Raw genomic sequence first — 10,817 nt, forward strand, 5'->3', positions numbered from 1 at the left:
TCCCACATATTCGTTCTTCTCCCGAAGGTCTGAGCCTTGACGTTTCTGGCCCAGACTCTTCCTCAGAACAGTCTCCATAACTCGCCAAGTTCCTCCGCTGCTGCTGCATTCACAGTGCCTTACTATATTCTGATATACGACATCTCTCTCAATGTGAAATGATGAGAACCCTAACACGAAACTAAATAAAAAAATGCTCTCCAGGTCAGGCAGCCTGACTGCCTTTCATCATGTACTTTAAATATATCTGTTGCAAAGTAGAATGCTAAAAGGCACAGTGCTTTTCAGGTTATTGAAATTAAATCCATACCGTTATGGTTGCACAAAATTCCAGCCAGTTCTCATGAGCACAATAGAACTTGGGACCTTTTGCCTCATCTTGTTTCCAGCGTTGTGCCAGTATTTTAGTACTAGTCAGCCCCATTCTCCAATTATTGTACTAGTCATACAAAATGCAATTGCCCTGAAGCACTTGTGCAGTTAACAGCAACCTTTTTGCTTATTTGTTAGAGCAGTCATTTAGAATTCTACCCACAATCCAATCATGCAAATATATTAAAATAACAGCTATCACCTTCTGTAGTACAACTGAGATCAATCCAAGATTACCTAACCAGAATGACAATGTGCAGTTTTAATAAGCTTCAGCACAATTACCTCAGTGAGCACAAGATGTTGCAAGTCTTTACAGCCAACTCCCTGCAAATGAGGCAATTACGGCCTCATTCTGAGCCTTTGAAATTATGTACATTACTAGAATCCTTTTGTATTTTACATGAGCAAACCTGACACTTCCCTCAACCAGAAACTAACAAACTGCTCATCTACAAAGCAAGTACTATCTTGAACAAGTGTTATTTTTCAAGTTATGTACAGGCTCCCACATCTCACAACTGCAGTCACCTGTTCTTCCAAGAGAGGATGGAGGTCTGTATGTCAATGTTATCATTACACAGAACTGGCATTATAAAATATTCCATACGAGTCACTAGTATCATTGTAAGATACTATACATATATAGCTAATAAGTGCCTAAGGTGTGCACAGTACTGCAGTTATTTTATGTATTGCACTCTACAGCTGTTGCAAAAAAAATTACACTGCATGTGAGTGATGATAAACTTGACTAACTACAGTGAATTGAGAGTGAAGGAGCCAGGGAGAGGGGAATCATGGTTGGGAAAAGGGGAGATGGGAGGCAGCGTGAAGCAGAGGCATTCTGTAATGACCAATAAGCAAATTGTTTGGAATCAAATGATAATCCCCTATCACCTGTCCCACCCACACACCCCCCACGGCGCTCTATCCTCACCATTCCCAACATCCAACTAGATTTACAAACTCCTTCTCTGCTCCACATTGTCTTAGGCACCTTAGCTATATGTGCCACAGTACTGTACGTACTTACCCCTCCCCCTCTGCAATAATTGACTATTTACTTTTCTGCCAGTGAAACTCCTGAAACAACTTTTGTGCTTTGTTCAAACTAGAACTTATTTTAGACAGTTTTGGACGATAAACCTGCTTGCCAAAATCAGTAAATGTATTTTCGTAGACTTCATTTCCTTGCAATGCTTTCAGCCAGCCTTGATTAGTCCCGAGACAAGAGGTATAACAAAGAGGCAGTTAGTTTCATAGGATTTATTTTCATAAACTTGAGGTATTTCAAAAGTGCTATAAGTTGCAGCACTATATGTACATAATGAAAAAACACATAACTCAGCCGATTACCCAGTTCTAGGAACCCAACAGCAACACAAACAGAGAGGCTAGGTAAAAGGCATATATAGTAATTTCTGTACAAAAGAAATTTTAGTCAAAAGTGATAAAGTAATATCTACTCAAACCTTTCACAACTCATTTTCATACGAAAATATAGGTATCAAATGTAGTCATGTATCAGCATCACACTAAGGATACAGGCAGTGTAAGAATTAGTACAGTACATAACAAGGATTAACAAGAAGTCTTTATAGGAAAAATTCATGCTCCTCAAACGCTGAGGTATTATTCTGTATAAAATTCCAGTCCAAAAAAACGGCAGCATAGGCTGTGGCTAGTTTTTCTCTTAACCCAGACCATCACATGAAAAAGGCGATTGTTAAACTAGTATTTACATAGGTTTTGAAATAGGCTACCAGTGTGCCCTCTGAAATGTGATCTCCATTCACACATACATGTACCTCTAAGGCTTTAGAAGTATTTTGTCCATGTTTAAATGCAGCTGGATTGAAAACCCAGAAAAAGAACTTCTGAAACATTCTTGACGTCTAAATTGTGCAAAAGTGGCATTCAACCAGTTTGGGCAGCCTCTAGCCTAGCGAGTCCTTATTTCTTCCAGTCTTTTTACCAGCACTTGCTGCTTGGCTTTCAGTTTCTCTTTCTCCGACAACAGTTTCTGCTCTTCTGACTGGAGAGCCCGCACGTAATCTGTGGCCTTTTTCAGAATGATGACTTTTGCTGCTTTATCGTTTTTCACCAGCTCAGGTATTTGGTCCCGTAAAGTGAGGAAGCTGGAGCGCAGGTCATTCCGCCGCTGGCGTTCCAAGATGTTGTGAGTGCGCCGCCGCTCGTTGTCTTCAGAGTCGGATCCGCGGGGGCTCACGCTCTTGGGTCTGGCGGAGGCCACCTGCTTGGCAAGGCGCAGGGTCTCACTTTTCAACTTCTTCAGAGGCGGCATCTCATCGAACTCTGCGTAGGGCGAAGGTGCGGCATAGTTGTGCTGCTGATGTATTGGGGCACACCTTTTGAGCAGGGAGGCACTGTGGCTCTTCGGTGACCCACAGCCAGAGTTGTGGGAACGTACAGTCACAGTAAGGGTGGTCACGTGCTTGCTAGAGGATGACCGGCGCTTTTCAACAGTCACCACATCAATTTCTTCCTCTTCTTCCTCCTCCTCTTCTTCCTCATCTTCTTCCTCCTCCTCCTCCTCCTCATCTTCTTCCTCCTCTGTGAATGTTTGAAAGTAGAATAAGTTTAAAAAAAATGCACCAAAAGGTGTAACAAAGCTCAACACTCAGCTGGATTAAACAAAACACTAAAACTCAAGTCTCCCTTAATTAAAAAGGCACAGTATGCCAATGTAATTAGGACAAAGCTATCAACTGTTGGCATATTCTAAACGCTACAAGCTTTTTCTTGTAACAGTGGTGTTGGTGGTTAAGAATGTTTTTATTTCTCTGTCCAGCTGATGAGTTAGGCAGTGTGGATTCTATCCACACAGGAAGTGTTTCTCTACAGGCAGTTCCACATGGAAAAATCAGCATAATCACACCCACACCTAAAAATATGGAACACTTCATCATAAAGGATTTTTTCCAAAGACAAAGGTGTAAACATTAAGCTGGAGCAGAAGAAAATATGGCATTTATTAATAAAACCACTGTACCTCCATCATCCCAAATAATGCCACTGTATTTAAAAGCAATTCCTATCAATGTACAAAACTTGAGGTTTTAAAAAGGTCAATTGGATCTAAGAAAAAGTGATTCAGTTAACCATTTCTTTGATTCTGTTTAGATTGTTTAAACCATGGACCGAATTATGTGATGGAACAAAACACAAAGTAATATGGGTTCAATAAAAATCATACCCATATTAACAGTTTTATCATAACTGACTTATATTCCATTCTGATCCTGCAAAGAGATGTGCCTCATGAAGCAGAGACTACCTTGTAGAGCTGCTTTATCAACTGTGAAACCCAATTATTTGGCAAATAGCTGTTGAGAAGGAGTTTACAAACCAGTTTACACAAAGTTAGCAGATGTGGTTACTGTAATCATAACAGACTGCTTGTTTTAAAATATACATTACAATTAGATCATAAATTTCAAGTCTAAAGTAAAGCAGATCCATTGATTTTTCTTTCATCTGTAGTGTGAACCAACTACGTCAACTAGGAAAACTATTGAAATAAATCAAAATGACCAGAGCCTGAAATCATTCCTAACATCAGTATATTAAAGTTTACCTGAATAAATAATTAATTATCCAAACAGACCGCATGCAGTCTCCCTGAGTCACGGCCATCTGGCCTTGAAGCTCAAAGTCGTTTTCTGGTTACACTACCCACTTGCTGGTTTACCTTAATTGAATTAGGTGGACCTTTGGGTTTGGAAAATGCTATCCTGGTTTTTTTCTGGTTGAACCCCGAATAAGGAATATATGCCAGTTAACAGAAACACACCCTCAGCATCACTGTCCTTCCTTCAGTCTCCCTACTCAAACACTGGAAGGTAGAAAAGAAAATAACTATGCATATTCTTGCAAAAATACAGCACCGGTGGGCGAGCTACTGGATGTGTTACCTTTCCCCCTTCCCCCTCCACTTCTCTGAAATGCTAAATCCTCGGATTCTGTAAAACTCTTGAGAGTTAAATTTGCTAATTGCATGTTTATAGATTTCAGGATTTCAAAGCTCTGCTGTGGAATCCCAAGAACTTCATTCCCCATGGTCTTCTGAGATTACACTTGATTAATGGGGCTGCTTCATTACAAAGGTACTCAGGTACTGAAGCTATCACCATCTAGGTTTCTTGCACATTTCGCGTTCATAGTCTCTTGGTGTTCCTCCCCCCCCCCCCCACACACACACACAAAAAGCAACTGTGGAACGAAATCTCTGAGACAAATCGTTGCATTTTCAACAACAGTAAACATTTTTTCTCCAACTAAGGATAACTGAAGAATGCTGCCGCCTACTGGAACACTCGTGTCAATTTTAGACAGCAATTAGACTTAATTTGTCTGGTAATTCAAAACTGCTTCAAGTGTTGGCTCTGCAGCACTTTTGAGGAAAACCGCCATTCAGGGAGGCTGATGAAATTAACACAAGAAGGTGGCAGCTGAAACCAGCGGCACCACTTACTGCATCCGAACTCATTAGCATTTCTGCCATTTATTTGCGGTGGTGGATTAAAGCCTTTGTCATCTGGTAATGCTGCTGGATTCTATGCGGACCAACCCCCCCCCCCCCCCCAACCCCGCCAAAAGGGAAAGAGTCACCAGCTGACAAAACGAGCCAATAACAGTGTGTGGGGGATGTAGGAGGTTAATCCCAGGAGGGGACTGGCACCTTATTTTAAGTGGGAAAGCCTTTTTTGTTACAAGTACAGGAGAGGTCTGCCAGCACCTGTGTCGACGCAAGGTATTACAGGATCGGGAAAAGATCCAAATGGGAGTTTTAACACTTGCAGGTTCATGATCTTTCTGCAAACTGGGCGCTCGATGGCTGTCAATAAAGACGGTTACGATTTCCGTCAGCGCGCCAACAAGCTTTCCAGCCCCCCCCCCCCCCAACACAGTTGAACATACAAAAACACGGAGAAAATTACTGCAAGATAAAACAATTAGTCATCGTCCCAAGAGCGAGTTTGCATCTTTCCACCCTCCCGGGCTGAGCAGACTCACCGGAATCGCTGGGGGTCTCGTTCCCGGAACTGGCGAGCGGATTAGAAGCGGGGTTAGCCACCGCTCCTCCCCGGGACGCCTCGCCTCGGTTTAGCGGGAAGGGGAACACCACAGCTGGGTCTACGCACTGCGACGCGGGGTGCTGGAGCTCGCCGATGCCGGAGTGCCTACCGCCGGAGCCCTGGGCACCCAGGGCCACACATCTGCTGCTGGTGCCGGCTGCGTCCGCCGAAGCGCCGCCTGCGGCCACAGCCAGGGCGCCCATCGCACCGGCTCCCGGGCCGGCAGCCTTGCCCTGCTGAGCCGCGGACAGCCGCTCACTGACCACCTTCTCCAGCTTCTCCCTGTCCGAGAAGCCGCTCCACATGCAGTCCTGCAGCACGATGGCGTTCAGGAGGCTCTTGCCGCCGCCGCAGCCTCCCCCCCCTCCGCCGCCGCCGCCGCCGCCGCCGCCTCCTCCTCCCGCCGCGATCCCTCCGACCCTGGCGGCGATCCCGTCGCCGCAGCAGCGGACGCCTCCGGGCTCCGAGGCCAGCTGCCCGTCCTCGCCCACTCCATCCTCCTGCAGCAGCAGCAACTCGGACACCCAGTCCTCGTCCCCGAGAGCCGCGGCCCCGCACCAGCCAGCCCTGCTCGGGGAGAGCGGGGGCGTGGGCAGCAGCTCGAACTTCTTCCAGATATCCTCGCTGGGCGGATAGAAGTCCGCCTCGGGGCCGTAATCGTCTGGGTAGAAGTAAGGCTGGTAGGAGTCGTACTCCAGGTCGTAGTTCTTGCAGAAGGCGGAGCGGCTGCAGCAGCAAGCAGAGGACCAGGAAGCTAGGGAGGAGGTGATGGTGGTGGAGGAGGAAGGGGGAGAGCCGGAGGTGGACGACGATGTGCTGCAGGATGACATGATTCCAGGCATCTTTTGTTGCAAACAATCTGGGATAATGAGGAAAGAGAGAGGGAGGTAGGTGGGAAGAGAAAATGAAATTTAAAATTTCTGTCAATAACACGCACGCCCCAGCAAAATTCAATTAACACCCGCCCCCCAAAACAGATCCTTCAGCAACATATACAGGGACACATCTGAGCAGGTTCTCGACGCCAGACAATGTTACAGAACCGTGAGTGAAAGGTGAAGACACCATCAGGGAACAGACCACCATTGAGTCTTGCAAATGTTTCTCAAATGTCTCAAAAAAAGGGAAATATTTTTGTGTGTGTCTCTGGAAAACAAAGGTGCAATTTCGCGTGACAAATTGGGCACTCCCGCGAGCTGATTAGTGCTCCGAATTCAGCCCCTAAGAGTCGACTTTAATCATTTAACAAAAGGATCTGCCAGTGCTGGTAGGAATGTTGTGCTCCGGAGGTGGGATCCCCGTCTTATCGAGGGCACCGCTAAAACACTTATCTACCGGAGTATTGGTAAGATTAAATTGTCATCCTCGCAAATGCATTCCGATCGAAAGTTCGACCAATTCCAGGTTTTAAAGCCCAAGCTGATTTCAATCAGAAGTCTTAATTCAACCAGGGCGAGCATGATAGTACTGTATGAAATGTTCTGCTCTACATTGTATTATCTAATGAACGTGGGGACCTCTGCCAGATTCTACTAAAACACACATAGAAAACACACACACGAGAAAACGTAAAGTCCTCTGTATCGCACTTGAGGAAAGAAAGCAGCCTCACCTTTCACTGCGCTTTTTCTTGCAAAGGACAACACTCCACGATATCTTAAAATGTAGTGTCCGTATCTGAACAGATCCAGGAGTCAGAAGCCCCGCATTAGATGCTGATCATTCCCTCGGAGCTGACAGAGAAGTCTGTCAGCGCAACTTCGATGCAGTGCTGGATATTATTATGTGAAAAAAATTGGAAGGACTCGGGGAAAAAAAATCCCCGGTGCCAGCCCCTCTCATTTACATAAGGAGGAGCCCGCGATTTGGCGCGAAAGCATGCACCCTTATTATTTCCCAAATGTATGGAGAATACGTGCTTAAAGACTGTGTTATCGGCTTCTCTTTATGTCTGCAATGTTCATAAATTTGCATTAACGCATTTATTCATCTTGGATCACCGAAAGGGGTTTTTTTTCATGAGAAAAGGCCCCTTTGCGATTAGGCGGAATCAGATTGTAGCTCTGCAATATGGGCGGAATCGGGGACTGTGGTTAAGGGCTGAATGTCAATCACTGATTTACAACAGGAACAGCTTCAAGGGAAAACTGCACGGAACTCAAAGGGAAGTTATTAATCATGTAGACAGAAGAAAAACAAGAAACTAATTACAGATGCAAAGTGGACGACTGCAACGTAAATTCGCTGCAAATGAGAAATACAATTATTGAAAGTTTAAAATCGAACTGCATAAGGTGCTCGCCCTTTGCAAAGAAAATCAAGTTACACAGACTGGCAGTGGCGCGACATCTAGTGGAAACGTGCACTGGATACATTTAGCATGAAAGAACAGCGTGTTCCATGCACCCTGCGCTGTTCCATGAGCAGTTCAAAAAAAAGCTTGCAGAATGGACATCTAAAATTTCGGCATATTAACCAGTCAAGTACAACACACACACACATAATCTGTGCAGTTACATTCGGAGTTAGAATCTAAAAAAATATAAAGCTGTCAATGCCTTATTCAAAATATATTTCTGATAGCGTCAAATGCAGTTTGTTACCTCTGTGGGAGGGCAGTAAACTTGAAATGACAACTGTTGGGAGAAACATTTACATTGAAGCTGCCGGTTAGTAAGCAGTATGAGAACTTGACAACCATTCAGATTCATTTCAATCATTTTTTTTTCTCAAGGAGGCCAGATGGTCTCTTTAGATAAATGCAGTCACTGTTTAATATAAGAAACATGACAATCATCTTATGTACAGGATGTACTGACAATCAAAAATTAACTGCAGATTCTAGAAATCTGCAGTAAAAGCAAAAATCATTGGAAGCACCTAGCATCTGCGGAGAAAGTAAAATAACTAGAAGTTGAAAGTGCTTGGGCCTGAAGCATTAACCATTTCCACAGATGCTGCCTGAGTATTTTAAGCATTTTTGTTTTATTGTACTAGGATATATTTGTTTTCTCTGTAACTTGCAAAAATAAACATTGGAATTTCTAAGTGAATCCTAAAATTTCACTTCATTTTGGAAATAGTTACTTGTTTAGACATATCAGATAATCTTACCTTACTGCAGTTTGCCATGATATTATTTTAGCAGTAAAGTAAATTGTAGTTTGTGAATTAGAATCAGAATCATAGAGAGAAAAATAGAAGCAGCATGGAATTAGGTTGTATTACCTATCACATCATGCTCCCTGCTAGTCACAGTTGTCAGTGCCTCCTAGAGTCACAGAGCAGTAGAGCATTACAACACAGAAACAGGACCTTCAGCCCATCTAGTCCATGCCAAAGTGGTCTTCTACCTGGTCCCAGCCACCTGCACCCTTACTGTAGCTATTCATACCCCTTTCATCCATGTATGTATCCAAATTCCTCTTCAGTGTTACAAATGAGCCCCAATCTCCTGTTATGTTTCGTAATGGCAAACACAGTACCTGGGGATACAGTACTCGTGCTTTTCTCTTTCATTTTTCTTTAGTGAGGTGATCACATACGCTGTGATGGCGTAATGATGTACCCTGTTCACATGCTTCTCACATAAGGAACTATGTGAACAAAGAATGCTCAATCAAACAAAATATTTACAATATTACTCAAATATTAAATACACTACACTCCTCCCTCCATAGCTATGAACTCCAACTCAATTGGGAATAGAGTACAAGATGAACTGATTTTTGAAAGTCATAAGGTTAGAGATGAAACATTCTTGTCAATATTTTAAGTAAGATTAGTGTATTATTTTTGTTTTGTACAATTTTAGAGTGGAAAAAAAAGGAAAGGAGCATCATGCAAAAGTTTGGGCACCCCAAGAGATTTGAGCTCTCGGATAATGTTTACCAAGGTCTCAGACCTTAATTAGCTTGTCAGGGCGATGGCTTGTTCACAGTCATTGTTAGGAAAGGCCAGATGATGCAAATTTCAAAGCTTTATAAATACCCTGACTCCTCAAACCTTGTCCCAACAATCAGCAGCTGCCTAGCACTCTGAAAATTAAAATAAATGCTGCCCGCAAAGCAAGAGAAGGCTATAAGAAGATAGCAAAGTGTTTTCAGGTAGCTGTTTCCTCAGTTCATAAAGTAATTAAGAAATGGCAGTTAACAGGAATGGTGGAGGTCTGAAGGACCAAGAAAACTTTCCGAGAGAACTGCTCGTAGGATTGCTAGAAAGGCTAATCAAAACCCCCGTTTGACTACAAAAGACCTTCAGGAAGATCTAGCAGACTCTGGAGTGGTTGTGTACTGTTCTACCGTGCAGTGATACCTGCACAAAAATGACCTTCATGGAAGAATCACCAGAAGAAAACCTTTCCTGCATCCTCACCACAAAATTCAGCGTCATAAGTTTGCAAAGGAACATCTAAACACGCCTGATGCATTTTGGAAACAAGTCCTATGGACTGATGAAGTTAAAATAGAACCTTTTGGCCGCAAAGAGCAAAGGTATGTTTGGCGATAAAAGGATGCAGAATTTCATGAAAAGAACACCTCTCCAACTGTTAAGTATGGGGGTGGATCGATCATGCTTTGGGCTTGTGTTACAGCCAGTGGCACGGGGAACACTTCACTAGTAGAGGGAAGAATGAATTCAATTAAATACCAACAAATTCTGGAAGCAAACATCACACCATCTGTAAAAAAGCTGAAGCTGAAAAGAAGATGGCTTCTACAACAGGATAATGATCCTAAACACACCTCAAAATCCACAATGGACTACCTCAAGAGGTGCAAGCTGAAGGTTTTGTCATGGCCCTCACAGTCCCCTGACCTAAACATCATGGAAAATCTGTGGATAGACCTCAAAAGAGCAGTGCATGCAAGACGGCCCAAGAATCTCACAGAACTAGAAGCCTTTTGCAAGGAAGAATGGGCGAAAATCCCCCAGACAAGAATTGAAAGACTCTTAGTTGGCTACAGAAAGTGTTTACAAGCTGTGATACTTGCCATAGGGGGTGTTATTAAGTACTGACCATGCAGGGTGCCCAAACATTTGCTTCGGACCCTTTTCCTTTTTTGTTATTTTGAAACTGTAAAAGATGGAAATAAAAAAGTAATCTTGCTTAAAATGTTAAAGAAATGTGTCGTCTTTAACTTTATGTTTTTTGGAAATCAGGTCATCTTTTACTTGCTTAGCTATTCACAGTAACAGAAATTTTGAGCAGGGGTGCCCAATCTTTTGCATGCCACTGTATATACACACATACATACAGTATATTATATAATACACTTACTGTATAGATTTTCACAGCATAGTAAATTTTAAGTTGTCCCATTCAGACCTAAAGGTTTAGCC

At 43.3% G+C, this 10,817-nt stretch overlaps 1 protein-coding gene across 1 annotated transcript; it reads right to left on the minus strand.

Annotated features, from left to right (window-relative positions):
* Window positions 1-1,626: 1,626 nt before the first annotated feature.
* mycn (MYCN proto-oncogene, bHLH transcription factor) lies at window positions 1,627-10,508 on the minus strand. Its single transcript, XM_059981864.1, has 3 exons — window positions 7,087-10,508; window positions 5,413-6,333; window positions 1,627-2,949 (listed from the first exon to the last, which is right to left on the minus strand). The coding sequence occupies exons 2-3, from the start codon at window positions 6,314-6,316 to the stop codon at window positions 2,318-2,320; spliced, it is 1,536 nt and encodes a 511-aa protein (XP_059837847.1). The 5' UTR covers window positions 6,317-6,333; window positions 7,087-10,508; the 3' UTR covers window positions 1,627-2,317.
* Between the last annotated feature and the right edge of the window lie 309 nt (window positions 10,509-10,817).

The sequence above is a fragment of the Hypanus sabinus genome, chromosome 10 (genome assembly GCF_030144855.1).
Source record: "Hypanus sabinus isolate sHypSab1 chromosome 10, sHypSab1.hap1, whole genome shotgun sequence".
NCBI lineage: Eukaryota > Metazoa > Chordata > Chondrichthyes > Myliobatiformes > Dasyatidae > Hypanus > Hypanus sabinus.

Coding starts and splice junctions, on each gene's coding strand:
- mycn (XM_059981864.1), bottom strand. CDS start 6,316: ATGCCTGGAATCATGTCATCCTGCAGCACATCGTCGTCCACCTCCGGC. Junction 2,950..5,412: donor CGAGACCCCCAGCGATTCCG/GTGAGTCTGCTC, acceptor AAACATTCACAG/AGGAGGAAGAAGATGAGGAG.